The 23,801-nt window shown below is 55.7% G+C and overlaps 2 protein-coding genes across 2 annotated transcripts in view; both read right to left on the bottom strand.

Annotated features, from left to right (window-relative positions):
* LOC119109550 (titin) overlaps nt 1-23,801 on the bottom strand; it is a gene marked incomplete at its 3' end in the record, with an annotated part of 117,801 nt that overhangs the window by 47,448 nt on the left and 46,552 nt on the right. Inside the window, 13 exon segments of the mRNA XM_037233219.1 lie at nt 357-500; nt 875-1,132; nt 1,537-1,682; nt 2,922-3,174; nt 3,563-3,706; nt 4,728-4,979; nt 5,245-5,503; nt 5,849-5,985; nt 7,552-7,688; nt 8,149-8,268; nt 8,652-8,790; nt 21,710-21,853; nt 22,520-22,768. Coding sequence (XP_037089114.1) covers nt 357-500; nt 875-1,132; nt 1,537-1,682; nt 2,922-3,174; nt 3,563-3,706; nt 4,728-4,979; nt 5,245-5,503; nt 5,849-5,985; nt 7,552-7,688; nt 8,149-8,268; nt 8,652-8,790; nt 21,710-21,853; nt 22,520-22,768 — 2,382 coding nt within the window.
* Nucleotides 10,736-21,537, bottom strand: LOC119109554 (titin). The gene has a single exon (XM_037233224.1). The coding sequence runs from the start codon at nt 21,176-21,178 to the stop codon at nt 11,606-11,608; it is 9,573 nt and encodes a 3,190-aa protein (XP_037089119.1). The 5' UTR covers nt 21,179-21,537; the 3' UTR covers nt 10,736-11,605.

Consider the following 23,801-nt stretch of genomic DNA (forward strand, 5'->3'; position numbering starts at 1 on the left):
GTGGCAGGCGCAGATGTCTGCGATGCAGGCTGGTGAGAAAGGCTTCCCTCTCCGCTGTGCCTGCTGCGTTTTGTCTTTGTACGTGTGTCTATGCATGGGCTGCTTTAGGACATTTGCAAGTAGCACATGTGATTCCTTGCGCGTTGTAAGTAGCGCGCTGCGCTACTTACATACAGCGCACCGGAAACTTGCGATGTGAACGCCATGACAGGATCACAATACATGGAGGGTGGAATCAATCAAAGAAAAACAGCGGGTCGCTTTATCCTCAGTACCCACTGAACACCGTTAGATCTTGTAACACCAGCAATCTGAAACCCCGGATCGCCCAGCTTCTAGAACATCCTTGCACCCACCTTCGACCTTGAGCGTGCATGTGGAGACGGCCTCGCCCATCAGGTTGACGGCGCGGCAGGTGTAGATGCCAGAGTCGTCGCCTCGCAGGCTCATGATATCCAGCGTCACTAGGCCGAAGTCGAACGTGCTCCTCAGCCGAGCGCCTGTCGAACAAGGGTGCATGTGACACGGGCCGGCCACGGCGAGGCGCAAACACGGCCACTGGTCGGTGGCGCTGCGTTGCAGGAGATCGGAGCGTGCCGAGCAATGCGGATCAGGGGAGGTCGTAACGGTGTCGTAACGGTGTCGCATGTAAACCATGACAACGGGTCCAGTGACTTTGCGCCCTGAGCTTGTCGCACGGCAAAGCAGTCCCACACCCGTTTTGCTGCTCTCTTATTCCGCCTCCTAAGCGCTTGCGACTTAGCCACTCATCGACAGACTAAACACGCGTCGCCATTGCCAGTCCAGTCCGCGCCACGTGCCCCGCATTCGGCATCTCGGCCGGTGCCGACACAGCTGCAGCCGCGCCCCTCACCGGTCATGAGCGGCACGCCGTTCTTGCTCCACTCGACGCGCAGGTTGGGGTCGGTCTTGGGCTCGACGGTGGCCTCCAGGTGGACGCTCTGCTGCTCGGTGAGCCGGTCGTAGCTCTGCAGGTGGGTGGTGAAGACGGGCGCCTGCTGCGGCCGCTCCTCCACGTACATCTCCGGCACACGGTTCATCTCGGCCTCCTTCAGCTGGATCTTGTCCCAGGCCGACGCGTGGATGGCGTCGCCCAGGATGCTGCTGCGATCTGCCGGAGAGAGGAGTGGGAATCACGTGGAGGAGCGGAGGAGCGAGGTCTTGTCGAGCTGCTAGTGGAAGTGCTTGTGGTGACGCGCGTCGTGGCGGGATGGCTCGGACGTGCACTGTGAATCAAGCTACAGCAGCGCGCGAAAAGGAAGCACGCATTCTACCAAAAGCGGTGTGCGAAATTTGTGACCAGTGCGGCAGACCTAAAAGCGCGCGAATTGCTTTCTTCTGTTTCAAACTTTTGTCAGTCCAATCCCATTCCTCCATACATCAGCGGAGAAGAAAAAATAAACGCACAACTGATCTATTCAATATTTGATGTACAGCCCACTACCCAGCCAGAGAGCCAGCAATAAATCCACGGTACAGCGCTCCTGCCGTTTCTTCGGCTGGGGAGGCGCTCACCATGCACGCGCAGGGAGGTGGACGTGACGGCCTCGCCGGCCAGGTTCACCGCCTTGCACATGTACATGCCGGCGTCCTCGGGGATCACCGACATGATGTCGAGCGTGACGAAGCCGAAGTCGTGCGTCTCCTTGATGCGGGCTCCTGGCGGCGGGTGATGCGAGCTTCAGTCACATCGATGCTTTCGGAGGTTGGCCGGCTGCCGTCGGCGCCAATGAGAGCGCGGCAATGCCCTCAGTGCAATGTGGGAGATTACGGCAATAAACGCGTTGTTGAAGGCAGTTAACTAGTAGGTACGTTTATATGCGGTATGTGCAATTTCTTTTTCTTTGTTGATTTAAAGGAATTGCAGCTGCAAACCTCTGTACTCTATAAACATAGCCAATGGCTACAATCCTGACGTAGTCTTATCGTCCATTTTCAAAAAAAAACTTAGCGTCTTTTTACATAAATCCTCTTTGCCAAAAGGCGTGACATGCAAAAACGGCGCAACATGAAGAGAAAGCAAATGGATGCCACACGAATTGGTCCAGCTGAGTCCAAGCCTGCGAAGCTTCGCTGATATACACAAGCGAAAGATGATGTTGAACAAGCGAGACATCCGTCGATGTCATTATACAACACAGACGTGTTTAAACTCGCACGACGCAGCATCGCCATAATTTACCGGTAAATCCGCAACCAATGCTCGACACCAACGTATGTGCATGCATCACTCAGGAAATTTGATAGAAAGAGGAAGACGCTATATAAATACAGGGGACCTTAAACAGAAGCAGTGACAAACAAAGCAGTGCCAAACGAAGATAATCCATCGAAATCCTGCATGAGTACATCAAACCTGCCGAGTCCTCCGGCTTACCTCCTGGCAAAACGAAAACCAAATCAACGTGGCTCATTTCCCTACCTGGCATGAGCAGTCTAGATGACTGAACCAACCCAGAACAAACGGCACGAACAAAAACAGGACACATACTAGAAAAAAACACGAAACGTAAAAAAAAAAATACGACGACGGAACAAGGTGACTGGACAGTGTTCACTACCAGGTTTTAACACCCATCCCCTGGGTTTAAGCGACGTTGACACTGCTTAAATGCCAACAGAATGTCTGTAACATGCTCAGGCTTGAAGCTACACGAACTGTAAGGTGCATGTAAGCATGACGTCATTTGAGGCTGGATAACAGGTGGTTTGAAACAAAACAGCAACAACGTAATGATGGACTTTGCACAATTAACATTCTGAGGGCAAGTAGAATGCTCAAAACACCGTACGCTAAAAAAGAAAGAAACACGACCATCGCAATGACCGGAACAGGCCAGGCGGTCTACGAGTGGTTCTCAAACCTCACTTCGCAGTGCCTGCTCCGATCCCACCACTCACCTAATTTGAGCTCGACGCCGTTCGAGTACCACTCGAAGCGGAGGTTGGGGTCTCCGACGGGCACGCAGCGCGCCTCGAAGTGCGCGTGCTGGCCCTCGATCAGGTCGGCAGGCCCCGTGAGCGGCATGGTGAAGACGGGCTTCTCGAACACCTGGTCGGCCGGCGCTGGCGCGCCGGGCGCCTTCTGCTCCAGCGCCGCCAGCTTGGCGACAGACTCTGGGTGTTGCGTGTCCAGGATAATGCTCGCCTCGGCTGCGGGGTCACCGAGGTCAGGGTGGGGTCGCGTGAACTCCATGAGGTATCGTCATGTGTCGTGTGAACGCACAGTTGCGTGTGCAGTGAACGCGTGACCTAGCGCACCATCGCATCACGTCACACCTCATGTAGGCCATCACACCTAGCGTCTGCACATATTTTGCTAATGTGACGGTCTTTCGCCAGGGTGACAAGCCACAGGACACCTCATGTAAGAATACCATGCGTATTGCGCGATCCCACAGCACAAACCGTCCAAGCCCGTTGTAAAATGTCAGCGGCGAAAACTAACGACCCTGGCAGTACACGCGAGAGCTGTGCCAAACCCAACGGTCACAATGACCGGTGCGCGGCGGCCTCCGCTCCAGTGCCCCTGGCAGCTCACATCTGATACGGATGGAGGCGGTGGTGACGGCCTCGCCCAGGTCGTTGGTGGCGCGGCACGAGTAGACGCCCTCGTCTTCTGGTCGCAGTCCGGCGATGTCCAGCGCCACGTAGCCAAAGTCGTGGGTTGGCTTGAACCGGGAGCCTGCGACGCGAGCGGCGCCGTGAGCACACTGACAGCGATGCGAGGAGGTCGCACGCGTGAACGCCGTGAGCACACTGACAGCGATGCGAGGAGGTCGCACGCTGGAACGCCGTGAGCACACTGACAGCGATGCGAGGAGGTCGCACGCTGGAACGCCGTGAGCACACTGACAGCGATGCGAGGAGGTCGCACGCTGGAACGCCATGAGCACACTGACAGCGATGCGAGGAGGTCGCACGCGTGAACGCCGTGAGCACACTGACAGCGATGCGAAGAGGTCGCACGCGTGAACGCCGTGAGCACACTGACAGCGATGCGAGGAGGTCGCACGCTGGAACGCCGTGACACAGCGACAGCGATGCGAGGAGGGTCCGCACGCTGGAGAGCGCCCGTGAGCACACTGACAGCGATGCGAGGAGGTCGCACGCGTGAACGCCGTGAGCACACTGACAGCGATGCGAAGAGGTCGCACGCGTGAACGCCGTGAGCACACTGACAGCGATGCGAGGAGGTCGCACGCGTGAACGCCGTGAGCACATTGACAGCGATGCGAGGAGGTCGCACGCTGGAACGCCGTGAGCACACTGACAGCGATGCGAGGAGGTCGCACGCGTGAACGCCGTGAGCACACTGACAGCGATGCGAGGAGGTCGCACGCGTGAACGCCGTGAGCACACTGACAGCGATGCGAGGAGGTCGCACGCGTGAACGCCGTGAGCACACTGACAGCGATGCGAGGAGGTCGCACGCGGGTACAATACACTTGCACCGCGATAAGACCGAGCAATGCTGATCTGACCGATGCAAAATTTACGTTTTTTTTTTACACAAACTCGCATAGCTGTTCGGAAAAGTTTGTTTTCTCGCAGGGGCAGGGAGTTTTGCAGTGCACCAACCTCTAACGCACGCGAGGATGTTTGTATCCAAGGCGTCGCATTGTCACGACAAAACGCACTACGTCACCGACAGGAAAGCACGTCAAAATCCAGCTTCGCTTTGCCTCTGCAGAATGCCTTCTCACCGAACTGCAGCGGCTGCTCGTTTCTGAACCATTCGACCTTGAGCTTGGGGTCCCCGACGGGGATGAGCCTGGCCTCCAGGTGGACGGCCTGACCCTCGTCGACGCCGTCGACGCTCTGCAGCGGGTGCGTAAACATGGGCTTCTGGTAGGTGGCCACCTCCTCTGGCCGCGCCTCCGGTGCGCGCTGCTCCAGCTGGCGGATCGCCTCCAGACCCTCCGGCCGCTGCGACGCCAGGATGATCTTCTCCTTGTCTGTGAGGGAGTGGATGAAAAGTCACCAGGCGCAGAGTGAGAATGTGGTGATGTGTTTGCTTACGCGAACAGGTGTTACCTGGTGCTTTCATTATACGAACGAAAACTAACGAAACAGAAAGCCTCATTTCATGGCTCACCATAAAGCCTAAACAACTTGCAGGAAGATAAAGACGAGCCATCCACCATTTGCGTGACCGGCACGTTGTGACACGCGTAAGTCTACAAACTTGCTCGCACGCTGCTCCGTACAGTCGACACTCACCGAGCACTTGAATGGTGAGGGTTGAGGAGGCTTCGCCAATCTTGTTGACGGCTCTGCAGGTGTACTCGCCGGCATCCTCAGCCACCAGGCCGCGGATGTCCAGCGACACGTAGCCGAAGTCGAAGGTGGTGTGGAAGCGCGAGGCCGACTGCAGCGGCTTGCCATTGTGGAAGAACTCAACGCGCAGGTCCGAGTCGTGCAGCGGCTCGACGCGTCCCTCCATGTGCGCGGCGGCACCCTCCGCCAGCTGGGTTGGGCCCTGGGGGCATAACCGCCGGTCAGGGACTGCTAGATCAAGGTGAAGTGGGCCACAACATTTTCTAGGAGAAGCGGGCTCGACTGGAGGCATGCATTCAGACCGCTTTCGCATTCCCTCGTCTGTTGGCGTGTCTTGCGCAAAGTTTGGCGAGCGCTGGTGATATCAGTTACACTACTGACCAACGTTTGAAATCACCGTGTTGAAAAGCCCTTATTACTGCCGTTATTGATTATAATTATGATTATGTACGTTTGAAACCATGACAAACCCACGTCAATTAAAAAAAAAAGTATCCAACTTTCTCCAAGCGATCCCGAGAGACGCTCCGAAAATCCTCCAACCGACCCTGAGCTCCTGGACGAAGCGAGGGGGCTCCTGAGGCGCCTCGGTGTCCGACGCTCGCTCCGGCTCGCGCGACTCGAGGTCACGGATCTTCTGCCAGCCCTCCGGGTGCTGGGTGTCCAGGTAGATGGAGCGACGGGCTGTGGGCAGGACGAGATCAGCCGTCGGAGTCTCCACGCAGAAGTGGCGGTGTTAAGGTGCCGGAAGGTCAGAAACTGCGTCGGAATAGTGTTTAGGGGAGTGATGCTCATGGGTTGCTTTTCGTAGCAGCTAACTTTTACTGAAGCGATGTACCACCTCGAATGATTCAAATGCTGCAACCCAGCGATGTTGATGGATACACTTGCCATAACATGACTTCTACCGTGTGGATGTCCCTTAGCACATCCTGTGCAACAACTCTCGCACCAGCAAAACTGTGCAAGAGCCTCGGTTGCCGACGCACCACTCAATATCTTGAGCGTTTTGTCCATCAGCATAAAGCTTCTAGCACCGAGTGTATACCCACAGAACTGGCGGCATTCATCCGTTAGTGGGGTCGTCAGCAGAGAAATACACCATCGTCCCAACAAGACGGCTTGCAGCTGCTGCTTGGCTTGATTTATGCCTCCGACAGTCTTGCACCACGCTACATGACGTGGAGTCAAGCAAATTTATTCTGAGGTGGCGGAATTCTTGCTATTCTAGGCGGCGTTGCTGTTGATCACACCCCAGTTGGGATGCGTCTTCCAAGCATTTCAGCTACTAAACTACACGGTATTTCCGACACTTTTGAAACAAGTTCAGCAAGAACACACCGACCGCAGCCCACCGATCAAAGGCACGCTTGCCAAATTCCGAACTTCAAAAGACCCACTTAATCGACACCCAGAGCAAGCACGAGACAGCCAACTACTACGCGAGACCTGCCTACTGCAGTCATGCAGAGCGCGGCTGGCAGCCACATGGGGGCGTGTGCAGACGGGCGCCCACCCCCGACATCCACAGAGCGCGGCTGGCAGCCACATGGGGGCGTGTGCAGACGGGCGCTCACCCCCGACATCCACAGAGGGCGGCTGGCAGCCACATGGGGGCGTGTGCAGACGGCCGTTCACCCCCGGCATCCGCAGAGCGCGGCTGGCAGCCACATGGGGGCGTGTACAGACGGGCGCTCACCCCCGACATCCGCAACACCTGGGCAATAGTGGAGCCAGCCCAGGGGCTCGCACGGTGTGTGTTGTGTGTGTGTGTGTGTCAGCTGCGAGGAGCTGTAACGATTTTTCTGATGCGAAACTAGAGTTAAGCTGTTAGTCTGCACAAATTGAACGTGCATATCACCTACTAATCACCCATCCACTCGTCTTGTCCCTCCACCACGAGTAAAGTCAACATGTGAGACGGAAATGAGCCGTTATGAATGGCTGTGTTCACAAAGCGTGATTTACTAACAGCTTAGGATACAGTTCTCTGAGAAACTCGCTCCAGCGTCCTGCTTCTGTTCAGATCATCTATCACAGACATCTCACTCCACAAGATCACTCGCAGGAGGCATCCGAGAGGATGTCTGATAACTTGCTGGATTGTTTGGTCCGCAGCCAACGTATAACCCTACACTTTTTTCATTCCGCAAAAAATCGCAAAATGAGCACGCGAGCTGTACGCCTGACTCAACACCACCCCTCCCCAACCCCTTCCGCTGAGCGCGCCCCTGGCACGGCGCCACGTACCATTGACCCGGATGGTGCACGTGTTGACCGCCTCGCCCAGCTCGTTGGTCGCCTTGCACATGTATGTGCCGGAGTCCTCCGGGTAGCCGTACAGGATGTCCAGCGCCACGTAACCGAAGTCGTGCGTGGTGCGGAACCTGGAGCGCGTGTACGCGAATGACAACACGCCCTCGATGCAGCCGCGCTCACTTTTGGATGCACGTTTGTTAGCTGTCGCAAAACAGACTGTCGGGACGGGCCGATTTGCAGGAGACGTATTAATGGAAGGCACGCTGCGTATTGCGAAAGATAACTGACGAGCGCCTCGGCAGCGCTCACTGTGACAGCCATTATGATTTGCATGCTAGTCTGGCCGTAGTCCTATCAAAACATTCGATGTCTGGTTGCCTGCCACCAGCCGCATGCAGTGATCTGCTGCATACCGAACCCGTCCCGACTTTAAAACTTTAAAACTAGATCCCTCGGCCATAATCACGGGGCCTGTTCGGCACGAATCGCACCGCACCTCGCTTCGCGTTCGTAGTTGTCAGTGCAACACGGGCGCCAGGCGCCTGCCAAAGACCTTGCTGCGGTCCAAGCGAAGATTCGATCGCGTACCTGTGTCCGGTTCTGATCTCCTTGCCGTTGACGAACCATTCGACCTTGAGTTTGGGATCGTTGATTGGCTCGAGCCGGCACTCGAGATGCGCGTGCTCTCCTTCTCGGAGGTTTTCCAGACTGCGGGAGCGTCAAAGCGGGTCAGCACGTGCGGAAATTACCCACCGCCGCGAAGGATGGAAAGGTTGTCATGTTCAGGACGTTTCATGCCCATCGGTAGTACAGGTGGGTGGTTACACGCTCAAAAACATGAGCGGTGTGTCTGGGCCTGATAAAAGAACTAAAGATACCGAACGCCAGATTTGTCGGGGAAAAATGAAGTGAGGTCGCTTCCACCTTGACTTAGGAGTGGAAAAGACTTACGCCACACCATCTTTAACTACGAAGAAACGTAATCGCTGTCATGTTCTCTGTGACTCTGTTCATCCCGCATACGAGCCCAGCGGAGTCGAAGTCAGTCCCTGTTTAGGCTGCATGCCGCAATTAATCGCCCAGCGCCTCACTTGTTGAGCGGCGTGATGAAGACGGGCTTCTGCATCTGGAGCGCGGCCTCCTCGGGCCGCGGCGCCTCGGCACTCTCCAGACTGCGGATCTTCTCCAGCCGGGCCGCGTCCAGCGTGTCCAGACAGAGACCCTGCCTCCCTGCAGCGGAGACGACACACCGCTGTGATGACGCGCTGACGGAGGCACGCCACAGAGGAGACAGGTGTGAGTGTGGCACGTCACCGCGGTCTTGGAGGCACGGATTCGGGGGCTCTGCGGCCATGACAGGTAGCGTACCATTCTAGAGCAAAATGACACTGGAAGGAATTGAGTGAACAAGCCCCCGCGCGTGCGGAGAAAGACAGGCGTGGTGGTTTGGATGCGCGGATTTAGGGTGAACTTTGTGCATTTCATGTGGGCATGGGCGAACAGTCGCACATATGTTTCGCGTAAAGCTGCGAAACACACGTAAAACGGCTTGGTGCAGCAACGAACAGCCAGCGGGTCAAGCTCCACATTGACATCCAATGTAATACAGCGTGATTTCTTTTCTGCCAACGTTCGGAAAAGATCGGACATCTCTACTTCTTGTGATATCCGTAAATTATACTCAACAATGTTTTGTCGTCCGCCAATGATGATTTATGTTAACAGGCTAGCGTTTCCACCACCATGGAACACATACAAGGGTCTATCAATGAAAGCCATTCATAACCGTCTTACGAGCCGAAATGAAATATTCCAGTCACCCGTCAGTCATAATGAACTGTTTTTTTTAACAAGTGGGCGTAGTTCGAGATGAGTCACTCAGAACACGACAAAAACATCGGGTAGCATGCTGACGAAGTAAATATTTTGGACAACTGAGTGGTTCCTCAAAGGCCGCTTACTCCTGAGTTCTCCGAACATATTAACTATTCCCAACGCATCAAGTCTCCGCCGCTTATTTGCTTGTCATCTTACAACACGCCGACATTTCTAGCTGTCAAATCCCTCGACGGCTTGTTAGTTTTGGAGCGGAAGCCGTTCGAGACGTTAGCGTCAGGCGTTCCCAGCCACATCGCCCATCCCAGTGAGCTCGGGGCGGCGGCCAGACCGTCCAAAAATGGCGCACTGCCGGCAGAGCCCGGCGTTTGAGTCAGATCTCCGCGATTGGGCGGGCCGAACCGAATACAGACGGCCGGGCGCCGGCAGGTGACGGACAGCCTGATCTGGCCCATCTCTGGCTCAGAGGCTGCCCTGTGTGACTCAAACATCTGGGCCGACCCCAGCCGACGAGAATAGAGCGCCACGTCAGCGCTGTTGAAAGCGTCGCTCGCGCTGCCCACGCAGACAGCAAGCACCTGTTGGAGCCCGGGCATCCAGCGGCATGACCAGCCTCCCGCTTCATCAACAGATGAGTCGGCCAGCCTTGTCATGCGTTCCAGCGCGCTAGACCCAGCATGCCAACCGCTGACGTGGCTGCTAGGCCGGCGGCCTGGGCGGCGCCGCGAGCTCGCCCGGCCTGCCAGGGGATCGCGGCCGGCGTCATGTCGGCCGCTCGGATCCAGACGGCGTGACGCGCCCTGGCTGGAGAACCCAACTTCAGATCTGGACACTTCGTCCGGCGCCTCCTCCCCTGCCCTCGGCGGTCCGAGGGCCAGGTTTAGGGCGGCCACACGCCGCCCGGCGAAAATAGCCGGCGGTGAATCACGATCGACCTCAGTTAAAAGGCGGAGGCGCGCGCGCCGGCCGCTCACTCTCGGACCAGCCGGCCGCCCAGCGGGCTGCTGCTCGGGCGCGAGCGGGCCGGACCACCGCCGCCTGCAACCGCCGCCCTGGCACGCGGGGAGGGGCAGCTGCCAGTGGGCCCGGGGGTGGGGAAGGGAGCTGGGACCGGGGGCCCTAAGCCAGTCTTGGGAGGGAGGGGCTCGAGGGCAGGGAGCGGAGGGAGGAGGGGGGGGGGGGGGGGGGGCACACTGGGGCTGGGAGAGGTGAGCGTGACGGGCCACAAAGATGGACACAGACGGCTTGGTAGCTGTTGCCAAGCTGCAAGCATGGACATGTACCAGCGACCGGTGTTAGAAGTTAGAAGCTAGACAGAGGCCGCGGGGCGTCTGTCCCCTTTGCGCCGCTGAGGGCCATGTTGCCGGCGGTAAAGTAATTCTGCTATCGGGGAGAATCCTGCCAGAGGCTGGGCCATTTGATTTACAAGATTTGTACATTGAGAGCGTAACTACAAACTTGGAGAAACAAGTTGACTTATGTTTTTTGATGACATTGTTTTCATTACCCGCTCATCGATTCGTCTCTCCGTCATGCTCGCGTTGTCTCTTCAGTTTTCGGCCTCGCCTACGCAACACAAACGGTGCGCGCCACAACTTTATTGCAATAGTCTGAGTGAACATTCCACAGGGCGTGTACCGCGGTACAAATCGCCAGAACTCGGTCCATCGATCTGAACCAGACCGGCGTCCCTCACACCGCCATCCATGTGCAGGCGAACTCGAGCCAAACCGAGCCGTGCCAGGCCTGACGCGCTATCGCTTACAGAAGGCAGTGCGCCCAGCGATCTACCCACGTTCACAGGCCGCTAAAAACTTCTATACGGCGTGAGTATTAATTTGCAAGCGCCACTAGAAGCGCTCGAATTTACTGCACAGGAGATCAGCTAGACAAAACGCGCAGATAAATGCAAATGCAAAAAGGATGTAGCCAAAGCTAAAAGCATTGTGGACAGCATAAAGGGGAAGAGGAGTTACGGGTGTGATGTTTATGATTTGGAAAAAAAAATATTCGGTAAAAACTACATGCTTTGCGGTAAATCAGTGTAGCCGCAATGCAGACGTAATGTCCGGTGAATGGAAAGACAGAACAAACTAGGACCATACACCCTTAAAATATAACCAGGCATCTGAATGTATCAGTTGGCATCACTTCAAACGTTCCCAATAGCTCAAGTGTATGACTAGACTGTCCTGACGTAAACCACAATTCAGCGACAAATCTCTGGCAGTGTTTCTCTCGTTGTCTCGCTCTGTTTGCTCTGCGTCATCTCTTCCTCGGTTCTGGTCTCTACGGTCTTCTGGATTCTGTACTTGCCGTCCGGCCGCATCTCCTCCGTTTCGGAAAACTCTTTCTTCTTATCAGTTTTCTTGGCCTCCTTACCCTCCTTTGCTTTCTGCACGGAACGACCATTTTCTTCGAACTGCTCAAAGTCGCTTCCGCTGGTGTATCCCATGGACTGATAGCGCTCATTTTTGCCGTCCTTGTCCCACTGCTCGACGAAGCTTTTTTCTTTGCGCGGTGCTGTGCTCACCATATCGCGACCACCGTCGAACAGCCCGGCACCCCATTTGGTGACCTGACCTCGGCCCGTCTCTGTGCTCTCCCTCCTGTTAGTTTCCGTCGTCTCCTTGTTCGAGCCCCAAGACTTGACCGAGTCGGCCAGGCTACGACGGTCGCTGCCCGCGTCCGAACAGCCTGGCGTGCCAGGCTGTGAGCCCCACTTGTTGCTGGCGCTCTCAGTCTTGGTTTCGTACATGACCTGGCGCTTCTCGCTCGTCGTCTTCGCGGGCACCTGGCGCGGAGGCGCGGCCTGCTGCTGCTGACTGCCGGTGTGCTCCGACTTAGACTGGTGCATCTCTTGGCGCGTCTCCGTGGAGCGCTGCGTGACGCCCGGCCGCCCCTGTGACGTCACCGGAACTGACCCACTGTGATGGACTGAGTACGACGAGCGTTCGGAAGTCTCGGTCTCCGTGACTTGGTTGCCAGCAGACTGGCGCGACTTGCTGTGGGACGAGGTCTCCTGTCTGTCGGCGTAGGGCGCGGCAGCGGTGGGCGTTGCCAGGGCCGTGGGAACCACGTGCTCCTGCCCGGAGGACGAAGTGGACTTGTCAATGAGGGACTGGCGAGAGGTCATTTGCGTCTGCTCCCCAGGGTGCGGGGATGCAGCCGATGGCACGATGGCCATCGGGACTACATGCTCCCGGCCAGAGGTCACGGACCTCTCGAAATGGGATTGTCGGGTCTCACTTTGCGTAGCGTTCTGACGTGGCGCGAATGCTGGGGAAACAGCCGCCGGGATCACGTGCTCGTCTTCGGAAGAAGTCACAGACTTCTCAAACAGTGACTGGCGCGAAACTGTCTGACTCTGCTTGCCAGCGTGAGCCCTGTCGGCCTGCGGAGCCACAGCCACCGGAATGACGTGTTCCGGCCCGGAGGACGAGGACGACGTGGACTTCTGGAAGCGCTCCTCGCGCGAGGTCGTCTCGGTCCTCTGCTGTGCAGGGGGCGCTCGTGGCTTTGGCGCGGGTGCCTGCTGCGGCTGAACGTGGGTGGGACGCTGGATCTGTTCATCCGGCCAGGGGATATCCTGAGGGGCGACAGGTTGGCTTGGGCTGTCCTGCCTTGGTGTTGACAGCGGCTCCTGAAGCTTGGAACTGCTACTCCTCGTAGAGAAGCTCTCCGTATGCTTCTGCAAGTTTTGCGACGTCAGCTGGACAGGAACGATCGTCTCTCGCGGCGCAGACGACGGCTGCTGAATGGTCTGCTCGAACGTGTTGAAGCTCTGTCCCACCGTCTGCTGCTCCTTTCGTTTAGATGCTGGGAGTGGCGACTGATGAACTGGAGCTGGAGCTGAGGACTGAGGTGCGCCAGCGACAGGAATGATTCGCTCCCGGCTATTGAGCACGTGGCTAGAATCGGTCTTGCGCTCTTCGAACCGACTGCTCTGCTTCTGAGTGGTCTCCCGACACACGGACGGCGTGGAAAACGGACTGCTGGGAACATCCTGCCAGACCTCGTGCCTTGACTCTGACAGCTGCTCCTTCTGTTCCTGCGATAACTTTGACGGAAGCGGTGAAACCTTGCCTGACACCGGTGGCATCTCGATCGGAATTATCTGCTCACCGTGAGACCGCTTCTTCGTGATCTGCTCAGTCTGATGCTTATCCTCAATTGTCGTCCAGCCACGCTGAGATGGTGGCGTAGCGACAGGCTTGTGAGGGGCCTGCTTTACAATCTGGTCCTCCAGGGATGCCGCCTTCTCCACCTTGTCCACCATCTCCTGCCAGGACTTGGTCTGCTCGATTGTCGTTCGTTGAGGGGCGGGAGCCTCCAGAGGCCGCATTTCTATGACTTTTGGAGCAGGCACGGCCGGCACACCTCTTTCCGATGTCTCGACCGATTGCGACATGGTCTGGTACGACATTTGCTCGACCGTCCTTGTCGCGCGCGAGGTCGGCGTCTTCGTCACAGAATGCTGCACCTCGTGTCCCTTCTTCTCCGCCGTCTCCGTCTGCTTGTGGCCGGTGTCAGTCTTTTCCGAGGTCCGCGAGCTGCTGAACGTCTCGTGCCTGTCCACATATGGCTGCAGCGTCTCCGGCGCCTTCGGCAGCACCTCCATTTTGTGTGGCATGCTGGGGACCTGACGGAGTGGGCGCTCTGGTCGCGTCACGGGCGCGGTGTCGGGTCTGCCGCTCGAAGTCACGGTCTGCTCGGAAAACACACGGGACGTCTCGGTCTGCTCCGTCCGCTCCTGTCGCGGCCGAGGCGCCTCCGACTGCGGTCGAATCACGACTGGGTGGTCTTCACCCAAGGGTCTCGGCTGGCTTGTTATTTTTTGCTGAGTGAGCTCATGCCTTCTAGACTCGTCCACAGTCTGCCGTACGGCGTGTTTCGGTTGCGTGAGTGGGAGGATGGGGGCGGGCGCCGGTCTGGCCTCTGGCCCAGTGACGTGCGATGACGTTTGCCACGTGGATGAAGATTGCGATGACATCGTGCCCTCGAACTTCTGAGAGGTCCGCTCTGTTTGTTTAGGCTGGATGGGCTGGGTGATGACAGGTAGAGGCTGCTGCGTCACGACATCCTCCTTGATTTGTTTTTCTATCCTTTCCAGAGTGCTCCTCACTCCGCTAGTCGGCTTCTCCGGCACCGGGGCGGCAGGTTTCTTGGGCACAGGCAGAGACTTCGGCGCCTCTGGCACATGGACTGTTTCAGTTCGACTGGCGAATAACTTCGACTGAGTTATTTCAGTGGTCTGTGGGAGCGCAGGGTGATCTGGCAGCGGCGCTGGCGAAAACACGCGTTTTTCTTCTTCTCGGGTCGTTTGCCTGGTAGTTTTTGCTATATCATCATACTTCTTCAGCACCGTTTCGTCTTTTCTTGGTGTCTGGCGCGGTGCAGTAACGGGCTGAAAAGGCTTACTGGGGATTGATTCTTGCCACGTAGCCTTCTGAGGCACGAGCGGCGTGATCAATGGCTCAGTCGGAACCGCTATGGGGACGCTGACAGGTATGGGCTGCGCAGGCTTCTGAAGTTTGGGGCGTGTATGTAATGGCTTGGAAATCTTCGGAGCTGGAACTGCGCGTTCGACCGGACGAGGGGAATCATAAACTGGAGCTGACATGGGTACGGGTACCTCAGGCAGTTCCTTTGATTCTTGACGCTCAATAACCTTTTTCATGAACTTCTCTTCCAGACGTCTCTGTTGCTCCGTCTGGGGTGCTTTTGGAGCCTGCGCGGGTTCGACCCATACAGGCTTAATGGGCTCAGGCACTGGACTGGGTACATGAGTCTTTGTTGTCGTTGTCTGAGATTGCTGGGTCTGATGAGTGCGGAATTCCTGCACATCGTGCACCTCTCGTGGAGTTGGTTTTGGAGCAGGTGTCTGGGCCGGTCCTTCGGGGATCTTCTCTGTCTCTTGAACCTTCTTCAGGAACTTAAGCTCCATCTTCTTTTGCTGCTCTGTATGGCTTGGGACTGGAGCTGGTGCTTCAGTCGGCGCCACGGTTTCCTTGGTAGTTGTGAACGTCTTAAACTCGTGATGCGTGGTATCCCGGAAGTCATGTACCACAGGCGATTCCTTTGGTTGGGGTACTGGGGGCTGGACTGGACGGGGAGCTTCATATAATGGCGCTGGCATGGGCGCCGGAACTTCAGGAAGCTCTTTAGACTCTTGGTGTTGGATGACCTTCGTCATAAACTTTTCCTCCATGCGTTTTTGTTGCTCAGTCTGAGGCGCCTTTGGAGCCTGCACAGGTTCGACCCACGCAGGCTTCACCTGTTCAGGTAATGGTGTCTGCTCATGTGTCGTTGTAGTGACCGTCTTAGATTGGTGTATCTGCTGGGTGTGAAGTTCCCGAACATCGCGCACCTCCTGAGGCATCGGTTTTGGAGCGGGCAACGGAGCCGGTGCTTCATGGGTCGTCTCAGTCTCCTGAACCTGCTTCAGAAACTTGCGCTCCATCACTTTCTGCTGTTCAGTTTGACTTGGGACCGGGGCCGGAGCTTCCACTGGCACTGCAGTTTCTCTGGTTGTTGTGCACGTCTTGAATGTCTCATGTTTAGAATCCCGGAAGTCATGTATGGCAGGAGATTCCTTCGGTTGGGGCACTGGACGTTCAGCTGGTCTTGGGGCTTCATACAATGGCACTGGCTTTGGTGCAGGCACTTCGGGAAGCTCCTTAGACTCTTGGCGCTCGATGACTTTTTTCATGAACTTTTCCTCCATGCGTTTTTGCTGCTCTGTCTGAGGTGCTTTCGGAGCTGGTGATTCTTGGGCCTTGATATCCTTTGTTGCTCTCTCCACCTCGGTGACCCACTTTTGCACGGAGGACGCTTTCGAGTCCGGCTGAGTTGGCCCGACTTGCGCAGGCTTTGGTGACGGCATGTCATGCTTGACGGGCTGGGTGGGTTTCGGGATGTCCTTCGACTTCGGTTTGCTGAAGACCTTTCGTGGTATTTTTTCAACGATTGGGACTTGCGTTTCTTTTTTGGGGATACTGGGCACGGCAAAAGAGACTGGCTTTGTTTTTGGCACGTCCCCATTTTCGAATGGGAAGGGCACCGCCGGCGCCTTCGGGACTGGTTTACGGGCTGTCTTTGGACTTTCCACGTGTTTAAGACCCGTCAGTGGGGACTCGGTCTCTTGTTCGGGGACTGGTACTGGTGTGGGCTCAGCGTGGGATGGCACAAATTTTGTGGGAGTGAATTGGACCTTGTCTTTTGTGGGCGTTTTACTCACTTCGGCCGGCTTAGGTGCCTCAGCTGGTTTCGTGTCAACGTGACGCGGCTCGGGGACCTTATCAGTAAACATGGGTGCAGATGGAGGACTCGCAGGAGGACGAGCAACTGTGTGTGTCGTCTTGGGCAAGATCTTTTTAGCTGGTTTAGGAGCTGGCACATGTTTTACCACTGTCTCGACCAAAGATGGCGAGGGTTTCCTCACCGGCGCGGGCTGTGGAGCCTCAGAAACTGGGCCTGGTGTGAAATGAGAAGGGAAAGGTATGACTGTCTCATAAATGTTTTCCTTTTTCTTTTTCTTTTCATCCTCTTCAAGAACGATCTTATGATAGATAGGTGGTTCTTGTACTCGTGGGCCTATGAATACTTTGCTGGTGTAAGATTCATACTTATCCGCCTGCAATGGCTTGGTTTCGATTTCCCGAATTCTAAGCGATGCATCGGAATCAGAAATGTCGGACGCACTTTCCGGGAGAGATGGCTTTCTCTCGCGTTCTCGTATCCGACTTTTTTGGTCCTTCTCCTCTCGAACTGACGTCGTGTCGGGCTGCTTTGGAACGTGTGTGAATTCCTGTTGTTTGGTAACCTTCTTCATAAACGTCTCCTCCATGCGCTTTTGTTGCTCAGTTTGGGGCTTTTGAGGCGCTTCCGCTGGCTTTACTCTAGCAGGCTGTGTGGGCGAGGGTCCCGTGGGCAGCTTCGGTGTCGGCTGCGTGGTTGTGCTAGTTTCATATCGGTGCTGGAAGTGAGACTCGACCTTGGAGGTCTCCTTCGGCTGCGTCTTAGGCTGTGGTGCCGGACGCTCGGCAGGGCGAGGAGCTTCATGAACTGGGGCTGGTACAGGTGCAGGTACTTCAGGTAGTTCTTTTGATTCCTGGTGCTTGATGACCTTCTTTAGGAACTGTTCTTCCAAGCGCTTTCGCTGTTCCGTCTGTGGTGCTTTTGGAACCTCCACAGGCTTCACCGCTTCAGGCGATGGTGTCGGTTGCGTTGTTGTCGTGATCGTCTTGTGCTGGCGCGTTTGCTGAGTGTGAAATTCTCTTACATCGTGCGTATCTGGTGGCGCCGGTTTCGGAGCGGGAGCCGGAGCCGGTGTTTCAGACACCTTTTCATCCGTCTGCTGGACCTGCTTTAGAACCTTGCGCTCCATCTTCTTCTGTTGCTCGATCGCACTTGGGACTGGAGCTGGTGCTTCAGTCGGCACCACAGTTTCCTTAGAAGTTGTGTACGACTTAAATTCACGGTGTGTGAAATCATGGAAATCTTGTACCACAGGAAATTCGCTTGGTTGGGGTGCTGAGCGTTCGACTGGACGAGGAGCTTCATACAATGGCGCTGGCATTGGTGCAGGCACTTCGGGTAGTTCCTTTGACTCCTGGTGCTCGATGACTTTCTTCATGAACTTTTCTTCCATGCGTTTTTGTTGCTCGGTCTGAGGCGCTTTCGGAGCCTCCACAGGCTCGACCCATACAGGCTTCATTGGCTCAGGCAATGGTGTCGGTTGCTGTATGGTCGTTGTAGTGATAGTCCTGGACTGTTGCACGTGCTGCGTGCGCAATTCATGGACGGTTTGTGGTTCTTGTGGTGACGGCTCAGGCGCCGGTTTTGGGGCAGGCACGTCTGGAAAGCTGTCTTTTTCTTGAACCTGTTTCAGAAGCTTGAGCTCCGAAACTTTCTGTTGCATAGTCTGGCTTGGAACTGGAGCTGGTGTTTCGGCCGGGGCAACAGTTTCCTTGGTACTTGCAAACGTCTTGAACTGTTGATGCTCAGACTCACGGAAGTCTTGGATCACAGGTGAGTCCTTCGGCTGCGGCAGTGGACGTGCAGAAGGGCGAGGAGTGTCGTAGATTGGAGCCGGCGTTCGCTCAACGCTATCGGGCAGTTCTTTAGACTCTTGGTGTTCGATGACCTTCTTCACAAACTTTTCTTCCATTCGTTTTTGCTGCAGCGTCTGGGGTGCCTTTGGAGTCTGCACAGGCTCGACCCACACAGGTTTAACTGGCTCAGGCAGTGGGATCGGTTCTTGTGTGGTTGTAGTTATCGTCTTAGATTTACAAATTTGTTGGGCATGATATTCGTGCACATCTGGCACATCTTTTGTAACTGGCTCCGGCACGGGCGAAACAGGAATTCTGTCTTCTGTTTCCTGCAGCTGTTTCAGAAACTTACGCTCCATCTTTCGCTGCTGCTCAGTCTGGCTTGGGACTGAAACTGGTGCCTCCACTGGTACGACAGTCTCCTTGGTGGTTTTGTGCGTCTTGAACTCTTTGTGCGTGGAATCGTGGAAGTCCCTGATCGTGGGAGACTCCTGCGGCTGCGACGGGGGACGTACAAATGGACGAGGTGCATCGTAGATTGGGGCTGGCTTGGGCTCAATCTTTTCGGGTTGTTCCTCAGATTCCTCGTGCCTGGTGACCTTCGTGAAAGTTTGTTTCCTGTGTTCCTGTTTCATCGTCCGAGGTCCCTCCGGAGCCTGTACAGGCTCGACGTACGCGGGCTGAATTGGCTCAGGTACTGGTGTAGGCTCCTGTGTTCTTGTTATGATTGTCTTAGTTTGGTGAGTTTGTTGCGAGTGAAATTCTCGAATATCACGCAGTTCCGGCGGGGTCGGTTCCGGAGCAGGCACCTCAGCTGGTGCCTCAGGGACCCTCTCTTCAGTCTCCCGAAGGTGTTTGAAAAACTTCTGCTCCATCTTCTTCTGTTGCTCGGTCTGACTGGGGACTGGGGATGCTTCAACTGGCGCAACAGCTTCCTTTGTGGTCTGGAACGTTTTGACCTCCCAGTGCTTAGAATCGCGGAAGTCACGCACCACCGGAGATTCCTTTGGCTGCGGTGCTGGTTGTTCGGCTGGAGGAGGTGCTTCATAAATCGGGGCTGGCACAGGTACAGGTGCTTCAGGCAATTCCTTGGACTCTTGGTTCTGGATCACTTTCTTTCTGAACGTTTCCTCCATGCGTTTTTGCTGCTCCGTCCGGGGCGCTTTCGGAGCCTGCGCGGGACTGATGACAGGAGATTCCTTCAGCTGTGGTTGTGGGCCAACGACCGGACGAGGAGCGTCGTAAACTGGGGCTGGCGTAGGTGCAGGCACTTCAGGCAATTCTTTGGACTCCTGGTGCTCAACAACTTTCTTAAAGAACTTTTCTTCCATGCGCTTTTGCTGCTCTGTTTGGGAAGCCACAGGAATGTCTGGCATAACAGGAGCAGGTGGGTATAGGGGTTTGGTCTCCGACTCTGTTTTGACCTCCTTTGTAGCTGTTGTCTTACGCACCGAAGTCTCCATTGTGTCACTGGTGGGCAGATCTAGGACTTCAGAGGGCTTTGGGGAAAGGGGCTGAAATACCACTGGCTTATGAACATCCCTTATACTCCACTTGGTGGTCTCAGATGTGTTGGTGTCGCGCTGGTCAGCAGGGACATCAGGTTTCTGTAGAGGAGTGAATGGTTTGGGTGAAGCTGACATAATGGGCACCTCGCTCACGGGCTGAGTCACAGGAATAGCTGGCGCATGCAGCTTAACCTCATGCTTCTTTGGTCGGGGCTTTCTATGCTCAGCTGTCCATGGGACCTCCTCAGGTGATTGTAGTGGAACTTTTTCTACGGGTTTTTGTTTAATTTTCTTGACGGGCTTTTGTGCTGGAAGAGCTTTGTGTTTTTCGATCGGTGTCGGGACATCCGGCTTTTCGTCGGTCGTTGCCGTGCTACGGAATGTCCGCATGAAGGTTTGCTTACTCTCCGTCTTAGCAGGCGCTTCTTCCGGCGCCTGGATCGGCCTGGGTATTGGCGATGGCTCGGATTTAGTTTCGGACGTCGTTTTTGTGCTAGTGCTCGTAGATGTGTGGTCCCTGGCGTCCGTGACAACGTTTGGACTGGGATATTCAACGGGCTTCCAAGAGGCCGGAGGTTTTGCAGTCTCTACCGGCTGCGCTGGAACATGGTCGGCTGGGCTGGGTGCCTCGTGACTTTTGGTTATGCTGGTAAACTTGCTTTCATATCTACTCTCGGTCTTGGTGGTCCTATCCTGAGGCGCGACAGCAGGCTGGTGCTCAATCTGAACGGGAATGACGGCACTCACACCGGTCGGTCGCGAGATGTTATCAGGCTTGTCTAAGTCTGTTTTAACAGTCCTCATCTCTGAACTGATGTCATGTACTCGTGTCGTCGACATTTGTTTACTGGTATCTCTCTGCACGTCATGCGTGTCAACTGGGCGTGTCACAGGTCCTGGCGCATGTTCCGAGGATTCTCTGATCTCCTTTTGTGTGGAAAGCGAAGACGATGTGGCCTCTCTGGTCTGGGATGAGCTGCGAGAGGTGGTCGCAGGTTGTGCAGGATAAGGCTGAGGTGGCTGGTCCCCTGGACCGTTCACAACAGTGGTCTTCCTCGATATGGTGGACGAAGACATTTCCATCTTGGTCGTAGAGCTGCGGTATTCCGTGTTTCCCTCCTTCCACGACTTGCTGTCTGCCTCAGAGTGTTTCGTGTCTTTCTTGTCAAAGTAGTCTGGATTGGTGATAGAGGACGAGCTCGAAAAGAATTCGTTCATTCTTTTAAACTGCTCCAGCGATAAGTCACGAATATTAAATGCCACCGGTATCGGGAACGGCTGATCATCCCACGTGCTCGTAAAGAAATCCGTGTCAGACCTTACATTGGATGATTTGATCGTACTCAGGTCATCTACCTTTGTTTTTGTCTCGAACAATTCAGCAGGCTTTTCCAGGGGTACCTTCCCCCTCTCTACATAGGTGCACTCTGCGGTGTAGAAGGGATAGTGCACACCGTCAGTTGTATCCGGCCGCTGCTGGTTAGCACTACTGGCACTGAAAGCGTTAGTCAAGCTGCTAGTGCTCTCCTCCGCCACGTCGTTAGCCACCTGCTTAGTCACGTCTCGGTCGTGCTGCTCAGTCACGGTCCGAGCCGCCTGCTCGACACCGGAGAGCACCCTCCCCTCCGGAGTCCGCGCGCTCGCCGCCTCCCTTCGTCGGCCGCTCCCCCTCCCCGTCACGACAGCGACCCTCTATCGAGTCTACAGTGGTCCGCACACTCTTCCACACGGGCATGGTGACCGGTTTACCTTCGACGGTCACATCGCACGTGGTGACGGCCTCGCCGGCCGCGTTGGTCGCCTTGCACATGTAGGTTCCCGAGTCTTCCGGGTACGTGTACAGGATGTCCAGCGCCACGTAGCCGAAGTCGTAGGTCGTGCGGAAGCGGTGACCTGTGGGCGCGACAGGCGTGAGATTATTGCGGCGCTTGTCCATTCATGGAAATGGCGATGGTCTCTGCAGACGCTTGGGAGAGGCCACAACATGGATTCTCAGGCTCGCTTTGATTTTTTCAACTTGGCAAGCTCTATCCCGGCCCTATATTAGGTGCAGGGAACAAGGTGCATATGTTATCAGCAGTGACTGACATAACGTCCATATTTGATGACGTATATGATCGTAAACACTGTAAATGAACATTAAGTTTACCGGCCTCCAGACAACAAATCGCTAACCCGAAGTCAGCTCTGTGACTGGCATTGTATGGAACATTCCATGGCGCACGACGTCCACTGAAATTGACTACACCACGCGTGCCGATGCGTGCTTTTCAGTTGTTTCGTTGAAACGCAGCCCGTGGTCCCAACTCCAAAAGAACGTTCTCATAAAGCTGCTTGTGTGGATGTCTTTACGTATTACGCTCCAGTGATAATACGAAACTGCACTGCCTGCTGTCCGCCGAGCGGCAAAACACACTCAGAATTCTGCATCAGCTACCGGCTGTGCATGACATCTAGCATACTCATTCCTACTGTTCGGTAAAGGCCGCACTTTAATGCTTCATCTCATGCCAAGCCACTCCTTCCCCAGAATCGCTGCCAGCAGGCCGCCGAACTCACCCTGCGGTATGGGTCGGCCGTTGTAGAACCACTCCACCTTCATGGTGGCGTCGTGGACGGGCGTAAGCGTCGCCTCGAGGTGGGCGCTTTGGCCCTCTACCAGGTTTGCGTTGCGCAGCGGCCGGCCGAACACGGGCTTCTCGCACGGGCCGGCCTCCTCGGGCTCCTCGCGCCGCCTCTCCGACTCCAGGTAGGAGATCTTCCGCATGGCCGCCGGGTGCTGAGTCTCCTGGATGAGAGCGGCGCGCGCTGCAAGCCGAAGACAGTGTCAGCTGCGGGCTGGTGGCGACTTTACTCGGGGTTGTGTCATGCGTGGTGGCGCGTTACTACACCACGAGTAATAACTAGTGACTGCGGTAAATTCAGACAGCGAGCGCAGAGGCACAGAGGCAGCAATGGCGGGGAGTGAATATCGATGGCGCTTGGTACAGGGAAGACAGCCTGGAATGGAAAATAAGCCAAACAGATAGCGTGGTTTGCGGCTGACCATCTTACCAACAGGTGAGCGCCATGGGAAGATATTCATCACTCGGGGATTTTCGGCCGGGGGTTCCATTTCAGTAACGGGATTTGCCTGCCAGGGTGTTGATACGTTCGGCGAATGTTTGGACCAAAATTGTTTGGTTTATCACCGCTGCGGCAGACACTGTGGTGGGGCGAACGAAAGTGTGCCAAACTCGTCGCGATGACGTCATGGTAGCTATTTCCAAACAGGAATGTCAGCTTGCGCCAAACACTTAGTTGGGCCAGGCTCCATCATTTTATCACGCTATGTAAGTCTGTGACGACATCGCAAAGTAATTTGGCCTCCATCCAGGCTCTCGTTGGTTATCAATGACCTTTCCCTGTCACCGATTAATGGCCGGTTTGGGTCTCGCCGACGTCTGATGCACATTTTCGCTGCCTTAGTTCACAGGAACCGTTCGGCAGATAAACCATCCCCGATTAACCCCGTCATCCTAACCAGACGACGATGGTCATTAGTGTGGTTTACTGTGCTGTGCTGTGCCGTGCTGTGCTGTGTTATGCTGTGCTGTGTTCTGTGCTGTGGTTTGCCGGTGAGACTATCACTCACCGACACCTAATGCCCGTTTGAAGCCCGTGACAGCTGCTGCTGTTGCTGTTACTGGGGAGACTATCACTCACTGACACGTAACACCCGCTTGAAGCCCCGGACGGTTAGCGCTCTGTTGGCCTGAGCTCGCATTCCGCGTTCCAGCGTCGCCAGTTTCTCGCTGTGAATGTTTAGCGCCGCCCGCTATTCTCACGATCTCGCCTTCGG

The sequence above is a fragment of the Pollicipes pollicipes genome, unplaced genomic scaffold (genome assembly GCF_011947565.3).
Source record: "Pollicipes pollicipes isolate AB1234 unplaced genomic scaffold, Ppol_2.1 Scaffold_7231;HRSCAF=8579_pilon_pilon_pilon, whole genome shotgun sequence".
Classification (NCBI taxonomy): Eukaryota; Metazoa; Arthropoda; class Thecostraca; order Pollicipedomorpha; family Pollicipedidae; genus Pollicipes; species Pollicipes pollicipes.